At 40.8% G+C, this 25,235-nt stretch overlaps 1 protein-coding gene across 6 annotated transcripts in view; it reads right to left on the bottom strand.

Annotated features, from left to right (window-relative positions):
- Nucleotides 1-25,235, bottom strand: part of ESYT2 (extended synaptotagmin 2) — an 83,396-nt gene that overhangs the window by 49,578 nt on the left and 8,583 nt on the right. For all 6 annotated transcript variants that reach the window (XR_003607441.2, XM_088018587.1, XM_028092376.2 and 3 more), the window contains exons 2-4: nt 4,234-4,275; nt 3,214-3,348; nt 174-250 (exon numbers count right to left, since the gene is read on the bottom strand). Coding sequence is in view for 5 of the 6 variants with exons in the window: in XM_088018587.1 (XP_087874713.1) it covers nt 174-250; nt 3,214-3,348; nt 4,234-4,275 (254 nt within the window). In the remaining variant the exon portion in view is untranslated. The remainder of the gene's footprint in view (nt 1-173; nt 251-3,213; nt 3,349-4,233; nt 4,276-25,235) is intronic.

The following is a 25,235-nucleotide window of genomic DNA, read 5'->3' on the forward strand; positions in this document are numbered from 1 at the left end:
ATCAGGAATTAAGACACAGAAAACAAATAAATTTGGGTCTTCAACAATTTAGTCAGATTCCACCAGATACCAGGTAAGAAGTATGCTCATTATATGTTCCACTTTATGGGTACAGCTAAATGACATTATAAGTCATTAACTATGAAATAAATACAACACAAATAAAAACTTACCTAATCTGAAGGTCCAAAATAATTTGCCTTTTGTCCACATTTTCAGTGTACACCTTAACACCATTGATCCTGAGGGGCTGAAACAAGAGGCAGCTTATTTTAAAACGCTTATTTAAAAAATAAACCCAAACCTTACAATGCGGCATAGAGATGAGAACAAGCTTGGCACTAGGCTATAGGAACTAAACTTCTGCTTTCAGAGTGTACTAGCTGTTTCACTTTGGGCAAGGTAGTAGGCCTCCATTCTCCAGTGTCCTCATCTGTGAAGTATGGATAATAAATGGCATCTATCTAATGAGGTTACTGTGAAATCAAAGGACATGAGGAACATGTCTGGTGCACAGTGAGTGCTTAAAGGTCAAACCCCATGGCCCTTTGTTTCTTCCAATTTACTTTGACCCTTTCCCTCTAACCCTGTCCTTGCATGGTTTGACACAACTTCCTTTCTTTTTTTTCTTTATGTCTTTTAATTTTTCACTTCTTAAAATTTTCACAAAAATGGGGCTTTTGAGTGAATCAAAAATACTGGCTACAGGTATAATTTTAATCTAATCTTAACTTAATCTGAGACACATTAGATAGAGACATGATTGTAAAAAGAAAAGGCAGATTATAATAAATGTCATGTTTCAAGGATCCAGCTGTAACACCATTTCAAAATCTCCCATTTTACCACTTGGAGATTGCTTCTAGGAAAGTTCTCAACCTCACATTTGAGCATTAAACGCCCAAACTGAAGAAATCCCTTACCTTTGGAGAACTACAGCTTTACTGTGACAATTTAGGCGCCCTAACATCTTACCCCTCAACTAGCTGCAGGGTTAAACTCTAAGTCTTTGGCGGGGGGGGGGGGGGGGGGGGGGCTGTGCCTGGATGGCTTCATCGGTAAGCGTCTGCCTTGGGCTAAGGTCATGTTCCCTGCTCAACAGGGAGCCTGCTTCTCCCTCCGCCTGCCGCTCCCCCTGCTTGTGCTCTCTCTTACAAATAAATAAATAAAATCTTAAAAACAAAACAAAACTTTAAGTCTTTGAGCATCTACATTTCCTACTATCCTAGGTTCCTGGCCTTTTCCTTGATGATACTGGCTCAGACATGCACAGACTACGAATCACAGAGAACACGGTTCAAATCACTATGTTGATGAGTGAAAACGGGATATAGGTGGCTTAGGACCTTTAGTTTAAATGTCTGCATTAGATAATATTCCTTTCCTCCACTTAACATGACATCTGAGGTTAGGAGAGGCAGGGAGGCCAACTCCACTCCAGATGACTGAGCATTATCCAACACAGGACAAACACCTGAAGGCAACGGAACTCAGCTGACTGAGGGACTTAGCCAGCACATCGGGTGTGTACAAAGAACCCTGCTCCGGGCTCTGCATGTCCTTCTGGCCTGTTCCTTCCTCAGATAGCCCAAGTTCGCCTGTACTTGTAAGATACCAGTGCAGTTGATAATGATGTCAAGCTGCCTTTACTGAGTCAGCACTACTCTTAACATTCTTCCTGTTCTCCAAGGATAATCTTAGTATCAAACTTAAAGAGCGTGTAATATAAAGTGAACATAATTCTCCCTAAAACAAATCCAGCTGGGGTTAGAATTCTAAATTTCCACAAACACAAGCATATCATCTTACATTAGGGGACTGCAAACCCATGGCCTGCAGGTTAAAATTTAGCCTTCGGCTAAGAAATGTTTTTACATTTTTCAAACAATTATAAAAGAAATGGGGGGGGTGGAGAAGAGTATGCCTCAAAGACTTTATGGGCTGTCAAAGCCTAAAATATGTAGTACCTGGCTTTTTACAGAAAAAGTGTACATCTGCTTCATACTCACATAGCGTTCAACCCTGTATTTGTGTTTTCCTATCTGTTGCTAACATTTTAGGTCAGAGAAGGTAAAATATATATGAAAGGTTAAGTGTTACACAGGCATTTTGTGCAGGCATTTATGTGCTTGAAAACGGGATGATCAGACCCCAGGCTTGTAACATATCTGGAGACCTCACAGCCAAGAGGAAAAACGACTAAGTACAACACATGTGCCTGCAGTGGAGATCCCAGATTTTGAGTAACTGTAGATAAGATGGAGCATTCTGGGAGTATAGGATGGGAATAAGCCTGGGGGCGCAGACAAACACAACACAGCGACCAGGTCAGACACTCCTTGGCCACATTATTAAAACCCTGATGGTCTGAAGCAAAGACATGGGAACTGCAGCATATGGTGACAGTGTGTTGTTTGGCTCTCCTGCGCTTGCACTAAATGTGTGTCAACTGTGTGGGTATATTTAAAGTACTATTGAATTCTGAATTTTCATTAGGCAAACAAAACAATGTTACCTTGGAAAGCAATACAATGTTATATGTCAATTACACCTCAGTTAAAAAAAATGTTAACCTGAACTGTTGCTAATCACTGTAAACACTGACTTAAAAAAATAAAAAAAGAAACTAGCCATGATCAACTTATTTAGATGTTGTCTTGAGGCTTTCACTAGAAGGAATATCAGGAATTAGCAGTTTTTCTTTGTATCTGATTCTAATAACAAAATCTATTTTTCCCCTTCATCGACATAATTAATGCGATTCTACAAGTCTGGCACTGGAGTCCTTAATTATCATTTTTAAACATCTTGCGGGGTAAACACCTTTAAGTTTGTTGTCAATTATGAAACTTTTAGTATGAATTCATGTATAAAACTCCAACTAGACAGACTGAAAAACTGTACAAAGGTAATTCTGACAGAAGGATGTGGGGTAGAAAGACATGATGGGAACGAGAGAAACCACCCAAGGAAAGTGAACAGGCCAAAGACCACAGGGGAAAAATGAGTGCAATGTGAGGACCTCCCGACAGACAAAGGGAGGGCGTCCCACATGAGATGGAACTGGAATGAGCTGCAGAGACAGCCTACTAGACCCTCCCCAGGAGCAATTTCTTCTCTATAAAGTAATTTGAAGTAGTTTTATATATTTTTTAAAGTGTTCACACCAATTCTACCATGTGCACAAGTAAGGATACTTAAGAAGAAACTGACCTGCTGACCCACGTCAACTTTTGTGAAACTGAAAGTGCTAAGGTGGGTGTTTGCTCCCCGCACAGCTGGCTCTATAGTTTCTCGAAACAACTTCTCTATAAACTGGCAAATAAAAGGCCACATATGTTTTACAGTCTGTAAAGAAGAAAGAACTCATGTCAAACAAAATGCTGTAATACGTAATAATGTATTATGTACTAACACATAATGATGTACTTATATCATGAAAAATTACATCTCTATGGTTTAGCAGAATTTTTGAAAATTAAAAGGAGGGGGTCTCCTTTTCATTATGCAAAATCAACATGATCTGAATTTCAAAAATGTACTACAACAATACACTACAGATTAACTAATATGTTCCAGAAATTAGTTATTCTGGTTAAGCATTCCATTTAAGCATATCAGCACATTTAAAGTTGCTTGGGGAGGGGGGAAATCAGAAAACCCTGTGGTTTCAGCTCGTTTCTAAAAACCTAAAATTGTATAGATCTTAATAAACATTAATGAGTTTTCTTTAATGATGGACTAACTTCTGGTGCTGTCAGGAAATCATTAATCTACATTAAGTTTTTACTCTATAGCTCTAAGGATATACAAAATGTGGGGACAAACACCTACTTCAAAATATATGATCTTAAAAAATAACCCTTAAAAATGATTATTAATCTATTATTAGGTTTCTTGGGAATTACTTCCCTTTTCATAATATTTTCAAAAATCCTGCTTGTAATTACTATAAAATAGACTTGAGCACTAGCCAATCAGGGAAGTAGACACAAGGCCAAATACACAACTATGACTATATCATCAATTTTTTCATGTTAAAGACACAATTTTCACTACTTAGGAAAGTACCATTTATCAGTTAGGACTCAGTTTTTTTGAGAGCAGGAGCCAGTCTACTATATCCAAAGGAGTTCACATACTGTCAACATCCAGCTTCCCAAAAATGGAAAGATGGCACCTCATCCCCTAACTCCCGCTGATACTCTGGTATTTAGTATATTCTACTCTTACCTTATTTAGCCATTCTGCTCTTTCAGTGTCTGGAAAATGAACCTAAGAGAAAAACATACACATGACTTACGGACTCCCAGCAACTGTACATGAAAACGTCACGCAGGCTGTTTAATCTTATCATATGCCCATTGTTTCCCTTATGCTTCCTGACGATGCCAGGCTCTGAAGCTTTGCACAAGGGCTTCTGAGGAGAAACTGAAATGTGTGGTGCTCTGGCTCTTTACGTCCCAACAACACTTTGAGGCAGACAAGTCTAGTGACAACCAATGCCACAGTCCCTTCTTTGTATCTCTCAGGTCCAGAGGAAAGCTCCCTGGCATCTGGAATACTGGGAAGAGTATTCCACTGTGAGCTCTTCCTTTTCAAGAGCCATGCTTCTCCACTCCATGGCCAGCACTGCCATCAGTACTCCAGACATCTAGACTCACAGCCTTCCAGAACCCACCTTCCCTCTGACTTTCCTCTTTTGGTCCAAACCAGCTGGCAGATGCTTTTCCATAACTGGCTTCTCTCACACCATCTCCCAAATGAATATTATAATTATAGTCCTCCATGAGTAGGGCCTGTACACTGGAGAAAATGAGTGTTTGCAGAGACAGAAACCTATTTAGAGAAAAGGTGGAAACCTATTTTCTTTGCTGTTAAAATAAAAACCCCTTGCAGAGGAAGGCTAAAGCTGTTTTGGGTAGGGAGTTCTCCTTTGAGAAGTGCTATGTACTCCCTCAAAGAAAGAACAGCATGCAGGCCATACTAATGTTCCAAAAAGCGTATTCTTGGTTTAAATGTACAATGGGTCACAGGCCGTTTTGTGAGGGTGATGTGGTCAGGGAAATGTTCTGATTTCTGGAACCGCCACACTCACTTTCCTACATAACACGGGCACAGCAGCCTACCCCACACTGCGGCTGAGAGGAACTGGCCAGGGACTACTATGGTGGCGGGGGGTGGGGGAGTTCCCGAGAAGACGGTTCTCTCAAGCTTGGCCCTGGGAGGAGCCACGGTCACTGCACCCTCTCAGAGCCACACTGCTCCATGCGAGGCCACAGCCGTTTCCTCCTGCTCGTGTGTCCACGTGCCAGAGCCACCCGCTCCTTCACACCCCAGGTTCAACATGCCTGAGCCATAAGGGGGACGCAGAGGGAACGGAAATAAGGTCTTCTAAGTTAGTCAGCTTGAATCCATTCTGGGACAAAAGCAAAGGGACGGCAACCTTCCAGAATTAAGGAAAAGGCTTAAGAGCTGGGAAGGATAATGCTAAAGAAGGCAAAGATTTGGGAAAGAGAACTACTGGCAAAAACTGCTTAAATCCAGAGGACATGTCGCTGTGGAGAGGCCTATTTGACCCAAGTGGAACTGTACTTTCCGCCAAAAACCCAAGACATTTGGGGGCTTGCTAGACTGGCTGGACTAGGGTACAAAATGAGGCAGGTGCAACTCCCCTGCAGGTTGTATTCTGCTATTTCTTCACATTATAGTAAAGTAGCCAGTACTCTACATCAGATCAGGAATGCGTCGGGTGGTTGCTACTCCAGGGTACCAGGCCTTAATAAGCAGGTGTTCAACTGTGGTCCCAGGAAGCAATTTATAGTGAGATTGTCTTCTGTTCTGCCCCTGCCCCTCTGAATCCAACTAGCCACAATGGCCACAGAAAGGACCAAAAGCACAAGTAGAGCACCTATTTGGGGAAGGACAGAACTCCTTCACTGTAGATGTGTTTCTCCTGGAATTTCAGAGCAAACAAGAGAATCGACAACTCTCTCTGCAGGCCTGCCTTTTCTGGTGATGCTATGCCTGCCACCCTGGGAGGCCCTGCTCCGCTTCCCAGCCACACCAAGTCTAGCTCTAGAAGCCACATTTCAGTTACCTCACTCAATGCCATACATTCCTACATGTTTATCAAATGGGAGACCAAAGACCTGCCTCAAATCATATTTTCTCTGACTCACCACCCCCAAATCTTGTCTTTATCACAGTCCTGTGGAATTCAACCAAACAATAATGGCTCCTTTGCACAGAAATATATTCTTCTCTATTTACTGGTTACCTTTTTCTTAACTTCCCCTCTCTGCCAGTTCTTCCTTACAATTAGCTCACCTCCGTTCTAGACAGCTTCCCAAACATGCCACCATTCACAATCACTCCTCAGCCCCACAGCAGTCACACTCAGGTTCTCTCCAGAAATCTGCATCTGTCACCTATCACTCTGTTAAGGCTCCTTAGCTGCTCTGTGTACCCAACACCTCCCTCTCGCCCAGTGCACTACATACTTGTACAAAGGAAGAACAGTCTCTGAAGAGATGCTACTCAGAGCTGACAGAATGCTCAACACTCAACCTAATAACATTACTCCTGAGTCTTTTGTGTGGAGTTTGCTTTTTCAGAGACATCTATACTTCTGTTTAGAATATTACTGAAATTACTCTTAATTCTTCGGGCTCTACTTTAATGTAAAATGTTATACGAAGTGTAAAACCTCAATACGGTATTGGACTTAGATTAAAATTCTGTATCATTCCACACTGAATAAAAATAACTATCCACATCAAGATAATCCTTAGGACCTTGTGGGCTTACAGATGACAGCAAGAATGCATGATGTTAGGATGTCAGTAGAGGGGCCCACACAGGTGGTCTGTGGCTTCAATTCTAGAAATCTTAAACTGCTGCTCTGCTTCAAAAAGAAATATTCCCAATGTCAAGTGTCCTTTAATAAAATTACAGCAAGATGAGTTTAACCTGTTTTCAGATTTTTTTCTTTGCTCCCAACGGATATGTTCATTTATACCTTATACCCAGTAAAGAACTGAAACACCATCTGTGAAAACAAGGACTTTACCTGTTGTGATTTTAGTCTGTGATGCCGCAAATCATCACTCAAGGCAGACATCAGGATGCCTACCCTACTGAGAACACGGTAGGCTCTTGGGGGGCTGGTACCAGTACCTCTACAGATGGGTATCCCACATTCCTCAGTAACCAAGAGAAGACAGGACAGACTGCGGTCTTGCCAGGCACACCTGGGCCAGATGAGCTGCATCTTTTTCCAGTGAGCAGGGGTAAGTGGTCAGTTCCTTTTCACAAACTGGTAGAGAGTCATCTATTAATCCTACATACTTCAGAGGAATTGTTTCTCTGTAGTTTACGTGCAAATGGTTTTCCTTCTAATACTGAGGGGTAAAATGTGTCTATAGTAGTTTTCATTTTTTTTTTTTAAGATTCCTTAGTTTCTTTGAAGAACTGAATTCTTGCTAAGTTCTAAACGCCCATAACCAGGTAACCTAAGTATAATGCCTCACACAGAGAAAGCTTTGACTAATCTAGATTTTCCACCCACTTCAAATTTAAGGAAGGCTCAAAGATTAGGGGCCTGTCTGGAAGTTGATATGCACAAAGTTGTGTGTATACAAATTTACTTAGAGACGAATCATCAGAGTTTCACAGAGCCCACGAAGCCAAGAAGGTTAAGATCATATAATGAGGTGATCGATAAAGCTGAGCTCCCTTCAAAACCTTTCATATAAAAGGTTCAGAGGAGCAGAAGGTGAGGGAAGACCCCATCCTTGGATGGCTGAGGAAGAGAAAACAAATCTCCCTCCAACTGGGTTGCTGGAAGATTAGTGAGTCTTCAAACCCAAGTATACTTGGTTGACATAGTAAAAGTAACTGGTAACTGCCAGGCAGCATTATGCGCTGCTTTGAGTGTGGCAGGTTCTGTGGTAAGCTATCAACATACATTAATTGAACTAATTCTTTTTTCTTTTTGTGGATAAAAGACCTTGAATCTTAATAAGGTAGACAACCAGCTTGCACAACCCAGGACACCAATCCCACGCCCTCTGTCCCCAGGCATTTGGTGCAGATGCACATGTATGTCAACACAACTTTGTAAATCATATTTCTTCTTCCTTCTCATCCATCAGCCTTTAAAATAGGAAAAGAATTATTTCAATGAGGCCATGAAACTTTCCGTCTCCCAAGTCATACATAATGGACCCCATGTTAATTGTCTCTCCCGCACTACACCTGAACTATTTCAAACTATCCACCCAGTCGAGCAAACCAGAAATCTCAGAGTCACCATTACTACTGCCTTTCCTTCACTCCACAACCCTGGTCAGCTCCTCCTTCTAAATCTCCATCTGAGCTAATTCTTAACAACAAATCTACAAATAGGAACCATTAACATCCCCAATTTACAGGATAGCTACTAAGTGACAGAATGGGGATGAAAAATCAGATTTGTCTGCCCCTACTGTTGACCACTTTATTACTGAGGGACGAAAAAAGTGCTGTGGAGACAGTCAATCCACAGAGTCCATCAAGTTCTCGTAGGACAGACTCCCATGAAAGAGTGAAGCTCAGAACTCAGGATATATGCCTTAAATTATATGAAGTACCAAGTCAGAAGTAGAAGATTTTGTGTTTAATAGTGATCTATTTATCTAGACTCTAGAGGTCAAATATAGTACAAGTCCTGAAATAGCTAAGAGCAAAGTTCAGCAGGCATGATAGCAATTCACAATAAAACACAATTACCAAACCCAGTATTTCACCCAAGACTAAGAAGAGAGCAATCTAAAGACTGGTTTTACTTAATAGTTGCATAAAAGGCCTATGATATTTTAGTAATGATAAAATTCCATGTATATTCACCCTGTGACCCAGCAATCCCATTTCTAAGCAACTGATTAAATATGATAAAATGACTTCTGCAAAAATTGTTCCAAAATGAAAACATATGCCTTCTCTAACAATATTTGGTTTCTCTAAGTTTACTGGTATTTTTCAAATTAGGTCTGCCAGTATGTTAGCAAATTCCTATTCATCCTGTCATACTTAAAGAGAGTAACCCTATAAAGCTATTGTTTCTTTCCTGCAAAATACATTCCAGTCCCACAAATTGCCTACAGAATTTAAATTTATGTAATAATAAGGTTTCTCTACTCACAATCATGCACCAGAACAGAAATACAGTTTGACCGGTGTGAATTCTGATTTTGTTATTGCATTTCTGACACTGTGCTATTCCTTAATCTACTGCACACGTGTAGATTGTTCTTGTTGAAGAACAGACTGAAGCAGCCATTTTTTGAGCAGTTACTTCTGGCTCTGTCCTCAGAGCTAGGGATATGACACAGAGACACACTCCTGTACTTGGGAAGCTCACAGCTGGTGGAGTGGACTGGTGTGGAAAGGTGTGATCACTGGTCTGTGAAGGGAGTATCTGATGCTGCCTGGAAGAGTCTGTAAGAATTTGGAAAGAACACAGTGTGTGAGATGGGTTTGGAAAAATTAGTTGGGGTTTGCTATGCAAAGAGACTATTCTAGGCAAAAATACCAGCATATGCAATTTATGCTGGCTGGATCTGGAGATGGGAGGAATGGTAAATGCTGAAGCTGAAAAATCAGGTCAAGACCAGCCTGAAATGTTTTCTATGCCATGCAAAGGAGTGCTGATTTTATTCTACAGGCATCGGGTCAATGCTGGAGTGTTCAGTAGAGAAATGATGGAAGATTAGCATTCCAGGAAACACTTCTGCAGTACCCCCAATCTATTCTGAAACAATCAGAAAGAACGCGGCAGAGAAACCACCTGCACAAATAAACCCTCAACACAAGTGAACCAGCTGGAATTGAAGGTCTGTCCGTCTCCTCATAGCAGAATCCCGAGGCACTCAATAATTCTGAGGTTTTTAATTTATAAGGGATTATTTCAAAGTGCCAAAGATATCAAAATTGAAGAAAGATATCTGTTACCAAATTTTAATTCTGTTTACTAAGTCAAAAAATCTGCTTCTCACTAATACATATTCATAAACATTTGCTTATGTTCCACCAAACAGAATTTAAAGTAGCAAAAACATCGAAGATAAAAACTGGAATATACAGAGAAAATAGAAAACACATTCCTAAATCACAGAAGAGACCACGAACACATATCATTTGGTTTAAAATCTTATCTTTGAACTTAAAAAAGAAAAAGGACAAAAGCCACTTAAATCTCCTTTATAAGTCCAATTTAAAATTCCGGACTTCCAGCTCTATTACAAAGCTGTCATCATCAAGACAGTATGGTACTGGCACAAAAACAGACACAGAGATCAGTGGAACAGAACAGAGAGCCCAGAAATGGACCCTCAACTCTATGGTCAACTCATCTTGGACAAAGCAGGAAAGAATGTCCAATGGAAAACGTCTCTTCAACAAATGGTGTTGGGAAAATTGGGCAGTCAAATGCAGAAGAAGGAAACTGGACCATTTCCTTACACCACACACAAAAATAGACTCCAAATGGTTGAAAGACCTAAATGTGAGACAGGAATTCATCAAAATCCTAAAGGAGAACACAGGCAGCAACCTCTTTGACCTCAGCCGCAGCAACTTCTTCCTAGAAACATCGCCAAAGGCAAGGGAAGCAAGGGCAAAAATGAACTATTGGGATTTCATCAAAATAAAAGGCTTTTGCAGAGCAAAAGAAACAGTCCACAAAACCAAAAGACAACCGACAGAATGGGAGAAAATATTTGTGAACAACATATCAGATAAAGGGCTAGTATCCAAAATCTATAAAGAACTTATCAAACTCAACACCCAAAGAACAAATAATCCAATCAAGAAATGGGCAGAAGACATGAACAGACATTTTTCCAAAGACATCCAAATGGCCAACAGGCACATGAAAAAGTGCTCAACATCGCTCGGCATCAGGGAAATCCAAATCAAAACCTCAATGAGATACCACCTCACACCAGTCAGAATGGCTAAAATTAACAAGTCAGGAAATGACAGATGTTGGCGGGGATGCGGAGAAAGGGGAACCCTCCTACACTGTTGGTGGGAACGCAAGCTGGTGCAACCACCCTGGAAAACAGTGTGGAGGTTCCTCAAACAGTTGAAAACAGAGCTACCCTACGATCCAGCAATTGCATTACTGGGTATTTACCCCAAAGACACAAATGTAGGGATCCGAAGGGGTACGTGCACCCCGATGTTTATAGCAGCAATGTCCACAATAGCCAAACTGTGGAAAGAGCCAAGATGTCCATCGACAGATGAATGGATAAAGAAGATGTGGTATATATACACAATAGAATATTATGCAGCCATCAAAAGGAATGAGATCTTGCCATTTGCAACAACGTGGATGGAACTGGAGGGTGTTATGCTGAGTGAAATAAGTCAATCAGAGAAAGACATGTATCATATGACCTCACTCATATGAGGAATTTTTTTTTTTAAGATTTTATTTATTTGACAGAGAGAGACACAGCAAGAGAGGGAACACAAGCAGGGGGAGTGGGAGAGGGAGAAGCAGGCTTCCCGCTGAGCAGGGAGCCCGATGCGGGGCTCGATCCCAGGACCCTGGGATGATGACCTGAGCTGAAGGCAGATGCTTAACGACTGAGCCACCCAGGCGCCCCACTGATATGAGGAATTCTTAATCTTAGGAAACAAACTGAGGGTTGCTGGAGTGGTGGGGGGTGGGAGGGAGGGGGTGGCTGGGTGATAGACATTGGGGAGGGTATGTGCTATGGTGAGCGCTGTGAATTGTGCAAGACTGTTGAATCACAGATCTGTACTTCTGAAACAAATAATGCAATATATGTTAAGAAAAAAAAAGAAGAAGGGGAGTAAATCGGAGGGGGAGACGAACCATGAGAGACGATGGACTCTGAAAAACAAACTGAGGGTTCTAGAGGGGAGGGGGTGGGGGGATGGGTTAGCCTGGTGATGGGTATTGAGGAGGGCACGTTCTGTGTGGAGCACTGGGTGTTATGCACAAACAATGAATCATGGAACACTACATCAAACACTAATGATGTAATGTATGGTGATTAACTTAACAATAAAAAAATAAAAAAAACCAAGTTTTCATATTTATTATTTATATTATCTCTACAAACTAGAAAGAACCATTGTATGATTATTTACGTTCTGATTATATTTAAAAGTCGACACTACATAAGAAATTTCTTTTTAATCTTATCTTTAAAAAGAACAAAGGCATATTTTGGATTCTAATATGATATTGCTATTACCAAAGTTGTTTTGTTTAAAAAAAAAATTAAACCAAATATACAAAGATAGAACATTAATTGTGTGCCAGGAACATACAGTATCTTGTTTAATCCTCACAACACTTTGAACAATGAGTGGCTCCATCTAACAGGTCATGAAACAGATTCACAGAGGAAGACTAATTTGTTCAAAGAGACAGGGGAACAGTCTAGAGGGAGGAGACCCAGACTTGAGGGTTCTAACGCCCTCCCTGTTACACCTGGTGAAGTACAAGGGGTGCTTTACAAGTTGGAACACAGCCAAACTTTTCTAAACAAATCATTTTCCCTATTTCTGAACATTAAAAATAATATGGGCTAATGCTTAAAACTGAAGTTAAATAAAAGGACTGCATTTTTTTCTTCAAACAGCACTCCCCTTGAAGACAATGTGAACACTCAGCACTTTGTGGGCCATCAGTGCTCAATGCAGAGGCCTGGGAACCTACAACTCCACAGAAGTACGCCAAGTGTGGGGGTGCTTTTAAGTTCCACTTGCATTAGCAGCACTGAAACATGCAGTACAAAAGCTAGGGACTCCTTCCTTTATTTAAAAAAAAAAAACAAAACCCGAGAGGCGCCTGGGTGGCTCATTAGGTTCGGGTCATGATCCCAGGGTCCTGCTCAGCAGGGAGTCTGCTCCTCCTTCTCCCTCTGCCTGCCCCTCCCCTTGCTTGTGTGCTTGCTCACGCCCTCTCTGTCAAATAAATAAAAAATAAGAACAAAAGGAAAACAACATGGCATCTTTTTTAAAAAAATCTAGAATAAGCTAATCACTGTCTGGGAAAATATGAAGAAACATATCTACGGCACCTGAAGCATGACTGATGTAATATTTCTAAGTAAAATTAAAAATATAAATGAATAAAATGATCATTTTGGAAACCAAGTATCATTAAACTTCAAACAGGAAACTGGCCAATTAAGTTATCAAGTTCACTTAATCACATTCTTCCTCATCCCAAGAAAGATTTCAGCTTTGCTCATTTTTGCATCATCCTTTAGGCACTATCTCAAAAACAAACAAATAAAAACCAACAGCAAAAACACACCCAACACCAAAAAACTCACCAAATTCTTACTTGGAGCAATGACTGGTTCCAGTGAAAGAATTCTTTCACTACTTTGGGGGAAAGGAAAAAGGACTTCAATCCCTCTGGTACAGCTGTTCTGAGCGTGCCTTTGGAACTTGGGGGAGATTCCAACCAGCACAAACCCAAGCAAGCCCTACCTCAGCACCCACCCGGCACAAGTGAGAGTCACCCACACTTTGGCAATCCCAAAACACCAACCTTCCTACACCATGCAATGAATTCTACCTATGTCTACAAATTGAAAAGACTAAGCGGGAGTTTTATTTCCTTTTCTAAAATTAACACTTACCTCTCAAAAATAAGAACAAACAAGGCAAGAATCGGACAACAGAACCATAGGTTCTAAGAAAACGAGATGCCTACACTTTATTCATTATATCACAAGAGAAACAGAAACCTTTAAGCAATCAACACACACCTTGCCTGGAAGTACACAGCAGGTTTACTTAAACAGACCTGGCCTGCATTCAAACAGTTCACAAGCTGGGGAGATAACTAAAAATCTTCAAATGTTTAATATTGTTTTGTCCGCATACTGATTAATTTTAAAATCAATGAAAATGGAAAAAGACTTGCAGCAAGTTAAAATTATCCAGAAAAATTTTGGTTAATTCACAAATCAACCAAAGGGAGTCTAAGGTTCCAGTGTTTAGAACAACTTGGGAGAACCCAGGATTTGAAAGTGCTACTGAAGAAGGTGGAAGCGTGGGACAGCAGTGCAGGAGTGTGTCAGAAGTGCTCTCACTCTCCTGACCTTGGATCAAGTGGACACCTACAATTCTCCATGCCGGTGCTTTCCAACCCTGACAGACACAGACAACAACATATGTATGGCCTGCTGACGTAATGTGGAAGGGACCTGGGGACTTCCGCATGGGATCTGGAGGGAAAAAAAAAAAAAATCACAATTTCTTCATATTATATAATTATGATGAGAAAAAAGGCATTAGGGAAAGTATTAAATACTGACATTGGACAAACTTCCACATGGAAGGATTTCAAAAAATTTAAACTTAAGTCATCAGTATCTTGCAATGTACATGTTACCTCTTGGTAAACGTATCAGCGAGGAGCTCTGAGCATTCTGACCGACTGGCTGTTGAACATATCAGCAAGAAAATGACTCAGATTAAAATTGGTACCAACATAAATTTGTGCCCTCCAATCTTTTTATATTTAAACTTCTTTACCTATTTCCCAGAGGGGTTATTGTAAACTACCTCTGACTTTCCTCACAATGCCCAATTCCAATTTGCCCTACTCCCACCTTCCCCAGAGGCTCAGTATGCATGCAAATTGGAAAAACTGGAGTCAAGAAATTTTAATAATTTTGTCTAAGATACTGGAATGCTTTCTCCTAAAAGTTACTTCTACAAAGAAAGTATTCAAGGTTAAAAACATGAGAGAGGAATGTTTCTCTCAGAACTTGTCAATCCTGTAATAAAATGTTAACAGTATGGTCAAATTAGTCATTTGGATGGTAAAAAGAAATTGCACAAAATTACTGGGTTTAGGGGCGCCTGGGTGGCTCAGTCGTTAAGCATCTGCCTTCGGCTCAGGTCATGATCCCAGGGTCCTGGGATTGAGCCCCTGTTGGGCTCCCTGCTCAGCAGGAAGCCTCTTCTCCCTCTCCCACTCCCCCTGCTTGTGTTCCTGCTCTCACTGTCTCTCTCTGTCAAATAAATAAAATCTTTAAAAAAATAAAACAAAACTGAGTTTACCTATTTTTAGTCTACATAAAAAGTAGGCAATCAACTAATTCATGTAGTAAATAAAGCAATTAACCTTTTTCTAGATCCACACAGTTGTACACTTCTTAGGAGTCTGTGTCCGCTTCATGTGGACTTCGACCACTATGTAACAGTGTGATCTGATAGACCAAAAAGAACGCTATAGTACAAAGACATTAAAATACAATGACAATGCTGGAAAATCCACCTGTTTAAAGGCCCTTTCCTACTGGCAAACATTTTCAAAACTCTCTCCTAGGTACTTTTTCCATTAACAAGAAATGTCACCAGGGAATCGGAGAAGCACTAACATTCCTGCAGTGTTTCACCTTAGACCAAAGGTAGTGACCACGATCACTTCTTTATATGCTCACCACAGACCTAACAGGATAAATTTGTTGCTTTCTTCTGTGGTTTCAAACTCTAACAGTTTGAAGTAAGAACTGGCTGATGACCAAAGAAGGCTGGCTGAAACCCCAATAGGAAGTCACAAATGTGGACCAAACCTCAGCTCCATGGTCTTGAGACTCTTCCGGCCCAAGCAATGACAGAAGGGAAGTACTTGCATACACTGCTCACAAATGTTTGTTTAAAGGATGTTCTTCTTCAATAATTCATTACTCTTGTTATATGAATGACCACTACCTATTTTTGTAAATCAGGAAACATTAAAATAAAAACTAAAAAGCTAGGTTTATTAATAACTAACCAAGCTGTCTAAATCATTTGAAAACCAATTCTTATTTCCAATTCACTAAAAGAATATATACTTTAAAGAAATTTTACTATGAGGCCTTCTGTAATTTCATATAATATATCTGCCATGTTAGATGTACTATTCATCCATTAATTTTGGAAGGGGCGAGAGGCTTAAGTTTCAGCGCATGCATGGAATGACGGGAGAATTTAAGTCAGGGCTAATATTCAGTGGCAGAGTCAAGACAGGGATACTTCATAACTTCTACCCAGGAGAACAATTAGATATCCCTTCATCAAAATACTAATGTCAAGAGATTTATTTAATGCTTTACATATAGATGCAGAGCCATGGATATTTTTCAAAGACTTTAAGCATATTTTAACAAAATTCTAAAGTCATTTAGATCTGCAACTGCTAAAGAAAAGTCATACAAATTATGTGACAAATCTTGATTTAGAGTTGAGGTTCTGGCATAAATTACATCAATCTTGCATATCAAAATGAGTCCAAGAATAGCAAACATGTCTTCTCATCTCGTTCACTAAAACATTTAAGACATTCTGGTTGTTTTTCGCCTTAAATTCAAATCAAATGCTACTATTCAAATTTATATGCTTATGTTTTGACTGAAATGGACCAGAAGATAGATACATAATGTAGCACTGACTTACTCGCACATGTTCCATATACTAAGTGGAATCAACCCAGCTTTGTTCTCCTGCTGAAGAAGGTGCAGCAGCAGCAACAAATACTACAGGAGACCATAAAGTCAGGGTTAAAATCCCCTGCGGTACAGAACTGACAGGAATACCAAACATCTACACGGACTTAGAAGTCACCTTGTGTTTGGAATTTTACTATGAATTTTTCATTTTCAAGAAATAGGTTTACATATTTCTAAGAGCTTAATTTTTTTCTCTTTCACAGACAATATATATTTGAAGCGTTATGAGAATGAAGTCAAAGACATTTACAAACCCACAATCTACCTGTTTAATCTTTTTATTCCTTTACTGGTATGTAATGAAGAACAACAGATAATCAGGCACTTGAAAACATTAGGACTTTTTTCCTAAATATAATATTTTTACTGGATGTCTGAAACCAAGATTCTGATACATCCCCCACTTGACCTGTTTGTCATCAACACGTGATCATGCAATATAGAAATACCTAAAACCAAAAACCAAAAAACCCAAACCCTCAGTTTTGGTGTTATATTGATATCCCAGGGAGAAATATCATGGCTCACTCTATCATTCTTTCTTTTCCATATAAGAGACTTAATAACAGGGAATCTCAGGGGAAAAAAGTCACAAAAATTTCTGACATCTCTTGAGGTGCCTGGGTGGCTGTGTCATCAAGCGTCTGTCTTCGGCCCTGGAATCAAGCCCTGCATCAGGCTCCTTGCTCAGCAGGGAACCCGCTTCTCTCGCTCCTCCCGGCTTGTACTCTCTATCTCTCCTTCTCTCTTAAAATCTTTAAAAAAATTTTTTTGTACATCTCTTGATCAAATCTTGGACCCTCCCCAATTCTCCCTAGAAAACCCACTAGCTTATTCACTATAAGTGCATCACTACATACAAAAAAGATAATTAGCTCACTAGTTTACCCACTATGTATGTGTAACTAAATACAGACACAATAACTAGATCCCAAGATCACCTTCAAGAATTTCTATTCTTTTCTTTTGAAATAATTAAAGGCATTGCAAAAAGCACCGAAAGGCTCTATGTGCACTTCACCCAGTTTCCCCAATGGGTATATCTTACACAACTACAGTGCACCCTCAAAACCAGGAGGTGAATATGGTATCTACCACTTATCAATCACCTATCACCTCTCTCGTTTTCTATCATCTATCTACCTCTATATCACACAGGTAGTCAAAGTCACAAAAACCACATACTGTCCGACTCTATATACATGGGCTGTCCAGAACAGGTAAGTCTATAGAGACAGAAAATGGGTCAGTGGTTGCCTAGGGCTAGCATGAGAAATGTGGAGGGTATGGGGAGTGACTGTTAGTGGGTATGGAGTTTTTTTTTTTTCTTTTAAAGATTTTATTTATTTATTTGAGAGAGAGAGAAACAAGCAGGTGGAAGGGGAAGAGGGAGAGGGAAAAGCAGACTCCCCACTGAGCAGGGAGCCTGATGTGGGGCTCGATCCCAAGATCCTGAGAGCACAACCTGAGCTGAAGGGAGATGCTCAACTGACTGAGCCACCCGGGTGCCCTGTGGTATAGAGTTTACCAGAGGACAGAATCATTCTAAAATTAGATATTGGTGATGGTTCCACAGTGCTGTGCTATACTGAAAAACTATGAATTGTACACTTTAAGTGGCTGAATTGTGTAGTATGTGGATTGTATCTCAAACATAAATGTTAAAAAATAAAAGGGAGGGGCACCTGGGTGGCTCAGTCGTTAAGCGACTGCCTTCAGCTCGGGTCATGATCCCAGGGTCCTGGGATCGAGCCCCACATCGGGCTCCCTGCTCCACGGGAAGCCTGCTTCTCCCTCTCCCACTCCCCCTGCTTGTGTTCCCTCTTTTGCTGTGTGTGTGTCTCTCTGTCAATTAAATAAATTAAAAAAAAAAATCTTTAAAAAAAAATAAAAGGGAAATATACCATTCCTTGAAATATAAACTGTGTTACCACACTTCATTTATTTTATTCTGATATTTCCCAAAATAATATCAGAACCAAATAAGTAACTCCAGAGGCCTAGAGATAAATTAGTAGCCTGATTGAGAGCTCCTTGTTAGTGGATAAGCCAACAAACAAGGACACATTAGTGATCTATTTGCCCTTAAAGGGCACCTGGCCTAATGGTTAGTGAAGAAGTCCCTCACTCCCTCACCCCTTCACCACCTCAACCCTTTACTCTTCCACTCCCATCCCTTGCTCCTGGCTCAGTTTTTATTATTAAGAGCTTGCATGGACCTGAGATCAATCACTGCACTTCATCAATTTGCAGGTAAAGGATCTGAGCCCCATTAGGTTGATGCTGGCCAGCAGCCACGGAGCTGGGGTCCACGGAGGACTGGCCTCTGACCCTGACTCCACATCCAGAGCATACACCAGGCAAGCTCCCCTGAGGCAGTGCTGGCCAAACTGTTCTGTGGGGCAGCCATATTTCCTGCCCCTCCTTACACACAAATGGGACCCTTGTGAAAGTTTTAAAATCCATTTTTCTCTTCTTTTAATTCACATTCCCAATGTCTTCAGCCTGTCCTTCTCCTGAAGTTATAAAATGTAAAATAAATGAAACAGTGCTCGTGATCATAAAAACATAAATTCACTAAAATGGTCATGTTTAACAGGTACTTCCCAAGTTTACCAAACTTGTCAGGTACCATTTCACAGGTAAAATAAGTGAAGCCCAAACTGGAATTTTTCTGTTATCTGTTTACTTCAAGCTCTACTGCTTAAAATTTACAAGTCGCCTCACACCCGGTGCTAACAGTAATAGTAACAGTATTTTCATTAAAAAAAAAATGTACCATGTTGGGGTGCCTGGCTGGCTCAGTCGGTATAGCATGCGACTCCTGATCTCAGGGTCATGAGTTCAAGCTCCACATTGGGCATGGAGCCTACTTAAAAAAATTTTTAAAAGTACCATGTAGTATCCAAAATACATAAAGAACTTATAAAACTCAACACCCAAAAAACAAATAATCCAGTTAAAAAATGGGCAGAAGACACGAACAGATATTTCTCCAAAGAAGACATCCAGATGGCCAACAGACACATGAAAAGATGCTCAACATCACATCACCAGGGAAACACAAATCAAAACTACAATAAGCTATCACCTCACACCTGTCAGAATGACTGAAATCAACAACACAGGAGACAACAGGTGTTGGCAGGGATGTGGAGAAAGGGGAACCCTCCTATACTGTTGGTGGGACTACAAATTTGTGCAGCCACTCTGGAAAACAGTATGGAGGTTCCTCAAAGTTAAAAACAGAACTACCCTATGATCAAGCTATTGCACTACTGGGTATTTACCCAAAGGATACAAAATAGTAATTCAAAGGGATACATGCCTCTGATGTTTATAGCAGCATTATAAACAATAGGCAAATTATGGAAAGAGTCCAAGTGTCCATCCATCAATGAATGGAGAAAGATATGGTGTGTATGTGTGTGTGTGTGCCACACACACACACACACACACACACACACACACACTATGGAATATTACTCAGCCATAAAAAAGGATGAAACCTTGCGATTTGCAATGACGTGGATGGAGCCAGAGAGCATTCTGCTTAGTGAAGTCCATCAGAGAAAGACAAAACTGTATGATTTCACTCATGTGGAATTTAAGAAACAAAACAAATGAACATGGCAGGGGGCAAGGGCGGGGTGAAAAGAGGAAAACCAAGAAACAGACTCTTAACTCTAGAGAACTGATGTTATCAGAGGGGAGGTGGGGGGGGGCATGGGTGAAACCGGTGATGGGGATGAAGGAGGGCACTGGTTGTGATGAGCACTGGGTGGTGTATGAAGTGCTGAGTCACTAAATTCTACACGATACTAATATTACCTTGTATGCTAACTAACTGGAATTTAAATAAAACCTTGCGGGGGGAAGTACCATTAAACCCACATAAATGTAAAATATTTACCTAGGGAAACATTTTGAAATAAAATTATACAAATAAAACTTGATACCTAATCTTTCTCCTGAATCTATCTTCCCATCCCCCTACCAAATCGAACAGTCAACAAAAGAAAATACTTTTTCTTCTACCTTTCACAGGGCAATATACTAGGAGTCCACAAATCTGTTTTTCCCTAAAAATAACATTGGCTTCAAGCTATGAGGCTAGGAGAACCTTCCAACAGACCAATTCTGCTGAGACAATCAGAGAAGCCAGATGAAACACTCTCATTCACACACGCTCACACTCTCACGCAGGGGAGAAGGCACTACAGTGGTGAAGTGACATTCTGAAGCTGTTTTCCCCCAAAGGTGTGGTTTAAAAGGCTGAGGAAGTGGCTAAGAAGCAGGTAAGCCATAGAATGGAAATCTCACAAAACCAGAGAGACAAGAACTGGGAGTTGGGGTCAGCTTAGCAACAGGGCTCCCAGGTCCAAGATCCTTGGGGGAGGGAAGTGAACTTACTCTTATAATTTTATCCTTGAGGTGTCTGCCAAATTCTTAAGCTACTCAGGACATGAAACTAGCCTCTAACAGGAAAAACAGGGCTTCTGGCAGGTTCCTTGTACTGAGAAAGCATAACCTGGACCCTGAGGGATTTAGTCAACACTGCATGCTGCATGTCTTCAGTTACATTTGGAGGCTATACCTGAAAGTGGGTGAGACCAGACTAGATAGAGCTTTTCCCTGCAACTTGTTCTAGGGCTAACTCAGAACCTAACTAGATTAAGGTGATCTGTTCTCATTCTGCCAGAGAGGACAGGGTGAACCGTCTCTGGAGGAGAGGAACATAATTCAGAGCAGTGATATGCTGGTACAAATTTACAACCAGTTTTGAGATTGCCAAGCCTGGGATATAAATATTCCCACCACAGCCAATTTAAAGCTACAAAAAAACCCAAAAAAACAAAAAACAAAGCTCACTAAATGCGGAGCTGGGAAGAAATGCACATAATCATGTGAAGGTAATATTATTTATTATGTAAGTGCAAATAAACCCACAATTAGATACCACTTCACATCCACCAGGATGGCTATAATCAAAAAGACAAAAAATAACAAGTATTCAGGGCATCTGGCTGGCTAGTCAGTAGAGCAAGTAATTCTCGATCTTGGGGTCTTGAGGTTGAGACCCACGTTGCGCACAGAGATGACAAAAAGAAAAAAAAAGGCTTTGTTAGTGCCCACTGGTGATGGTTAAAAGTTGAATAAAGATTAAAAACATTATAAATGTTGGCAGGCATGAAGAGGATTTGGAACTTTTTCACATTGCTGGTGAGAATGTAAAAGAGTCCCACTATTGTGGAGAACAGTTCGGCAGTTCCTCAAAAAGTTAAACCCAGCAGTTCCACTTCTAGGTATATAACCCGCCCAAATTGAAGACAGGTATTCAAATAAAAATTTGTACACAAATGTTCACAGCCCTACTCACAACAGTCAAAAGAAACAACCAAAATGTTCATCAATAGATGGAATGATAAACAAATGGATAAACAGATTGTGGTATATCCATATAACGGAATATTATTCACCATAAAAAGAAATGATGTATACTGCAGGGTAAAATCTTGAAAATATTATGCAAAGTGAAATAAGCCAGACACAAAAGGTCACATATTATATGATTCCATTTATATGAAATATTCAGGAAAATCAGACACAGAAAGCTGATTAGTGACTACATGGGCAGGGGGAGGGTGAAGTGGGGAGGGACTGCTAATAGGCACAGGGTTTCTTCTGGGGTGATGAAAATGTTTTGGAACTAGAGAGAGGTGATAGTTGCACAACACTGTGAAGGAACTAAATGACGATGAATTGTATATTTTTTAAAAGTTAATTTTGTTATTTGAATTTTATTGCAGTAAAAATCAAAGAAAGGTATGATCTATCAAGCCAGGAAAAATGAGGAACCTTAGATGCATATTGCTACAATTAAAGAAACCAATCTGAAAAGGCCACATACTACATAATTCCAAGTACCTGACATTCTGAAGGTAAAACTATGGACAGTAAAAAGATCAGTAACCACCCAGGGGTTTGAGAGAGGGAGAGAATAGGGGGATTTTTAGGGCAGTGATACTATTCTACAAAATAAGGAGAGACTCTTGGGGTGCTTTGGTGGCTCAGTAGGTTGAGCATCCGACCCTTGGTTTCGGCTGGGGTTGTGATCTCAGGGTCCTGGGATTGAGCCTGGAATCTGGCTCTGCACTCAGTGGGGAGTCTGCTTGTCCCTCTCTCTTCTCCTTCCCAGTCACGTGCACACGCTCTCTCTCAAAATAAATAAATCTTTTTAAAAAGATAAAGGAGCGCCTGGGTGACTCAGTCAGTTAAGCGTCTGCCTTCGGCTCAGGTCATGATCCCAGGGTCCTGGGATCGAGTCCCGCATAGGGCTCCCTGCTTGGTGGCGAGTCTGCTTCTCTCTCCCCCTCCACCCCTCCCCATGCTTGTGCTCTCTCTCTTGCTTGCTCTCTCTCTCCAATAAAATCTTAAAAAAATAAACAAAAAACAAAAAAAAATGAGACTCCTGTGGACTTCAGCTAAATGAATCAACACTTTTCAATAACTGTAACAAATATGCCACACTAATGCAATATGTTAATAATATAAGAAATTGTATGTAGGTTGGAATACAAGAATTCTGTATTATTTGCTCATTTTTTTCTGTAAACAAACACAAACAAAATTCATTGCTGGCTGACTTGCACTAAAAGAAACATTAACGTGAGTTCTTTAGGCAGGAGGAAAATGATCCCATACAAAAACTTGGAAATGTAAGGAGGAAACAAAGACCAAGAAAGAACATTTCTATTACTTGTACCAAATACTCACATAGATCAAAAACACCTGAAATCCATGCCACTGTGCAGTTGTCACCCCCAACATACGAACTGAGAAGGCGGAGGCTGTGTAAACTGAAGACCTGTTTGGCTACCGAGGCGGGCTAGTTTGTTAGATTGTTAGACGGCAGCAGTACCGTCTCCAGCCCTGCAGCTGCCATGGCCAGCCCGGCCCTCGGGGCACAGAGGGATGCCTGACTTCACCCCAGCATCGCCTCTGGTGCTTGTGTGCCTGTGGTAACTGCTGAACCCCTAGGGCCTCAGCCTCCTCCTCTGAAAAGTGGAAATTATCAAAATGACTAGATAAGACAATGTCTAATCCTCAGTTCCTTCTTCACTACCATCAAGAGAAGGTGGAGAACAGAGAAACAATGGCACAACAGACAGTAGACTTCTCAGCCCCTGTCACTTCCGATTCTGGGACTAAAGGCAAGTCACAGAACCTCTCAAGAGTGAGCATGCTGTCAGGTTCCTCATCTGTAAAAAGAGGGTAACACGTCTGGGGATTAAATGAGTTCTATGTAGAGAGTAAGTAAGCACACAGTAGGCACTAAATGCATTAACCATTTTCCTTATTTTCCCATCCCCTGATTTCCTCCAGAAACACAAAGGGTCTGCGGTAGGCCACCAGCTCTTGTTATTCTACCTGCATACCCTTTCTCTATCTCCCACTTCAAGCATGATTTCAGCCACCCATCACCTGTGAAGTGAACACATACTGATGTGTGTCACTGGCTGCTGTCTGGATAATACCTCTTGGAACTCCCCTAGGCTTAACTCCCACCCTTATCCCTAGGCCTCCAAACTGCTGCTATGTATCCTATTTGGTATATGGCATCATCATTTCCTCTCCCAGGAGCCCCGGCAAGTAACCCGGAGTCATCTTTCACTTTTCCATCTCCTCTCTTTTCTTCCTTCCTTCCCAATGTGATTCCATGAGATTGAGGCATTCCTTCCTTCCTTATGCTCAGACTGGCCAGTCTTTGTCTCCTCGGTCTGTCTATTACTCCAAAATTTATCTTGTTATATATGGCCTTTTTATTTTTATTTATTTTTACTATTTTTTAAAAGTTTTTATTTTAATTCCAATCAGTTAACCTGCAGTGTTATATTAATTTCAGGAGTACAATACAGTAATTCAACACTTTCATATATCACCCAGTACGTGCTGGGACACACCACTCTTTTAAATGTTTTGATGCTTCCCTAAATGTCTATTAGATCAAGCCCAAACTCCTACATTTACACAGTGCAAGGCCCTGCTTCATGTGCTTATCTCCATGTACTTATCTACAATGCAAAAACACTGCCACCTGTAGGCCGCCCTTCTTCCAAAGGCTCAGAGTATCTCAAGACATAGAGCAGCTCAGTAATGGCTCCCCAAAAGATATTTATGTCCTAATCCCTAGAACCTGTGAATGTTGCCTTATATAGCAAAAAAGGACTTTCAGACGTGACCAATTAGGAATCTTGAGTTTGGAAGATTACCCTGGATAATCCAGGTGGACCATAATGCAATCACAGCATCCCTCTGAGAGGGAGCCTATGGAGATTTGAAATAGAAAACAGAAAGGAACGTGATGATGGAAACAGCTACTGGCTTTGAAGACAGCGAGGGGGCCAGGAGCTCAGAAATGCAGCTCTAAAAGCTGGGAAAGGCCTCCGGAGGGAGCACAGACCCGCTGACCCCTTGGTTTCAACCCACAGGAACTGATTTTAGACATTTGGCTTCCAGACTTGTGAAAAATAAATCTGTGTTGTTTTAAACCACCAAGCTTGCAGTATTTTGTTACAGTGGTCCCAGGGCAGGCAGCAAGCAAAGACGGGCTGTAACCTTTCCCCTCTAGCTCCATTCACTATGAAATTACAATCTACAGGTTAATTCCTTTAAACTACTTCATAAGCATAG

The sequence above is a fragment of the Eumetopias jubatus genome, unplaced genomic scaffold, assembly GCF_037043125.1.
Source record: "Eumetopias jubatus isolate StellerSeaLion01/CBP00866 unplaced genomic scaffold, mEumJub1_p1.0 scaffold_14, whole genome shotgun sequence".
Lineage (NCBI taxonomy): Eukaryota > Metazoa > Chordata > Mammalia > Carnivora > Otariidae > Eumetopias > Eumetopias jubatus.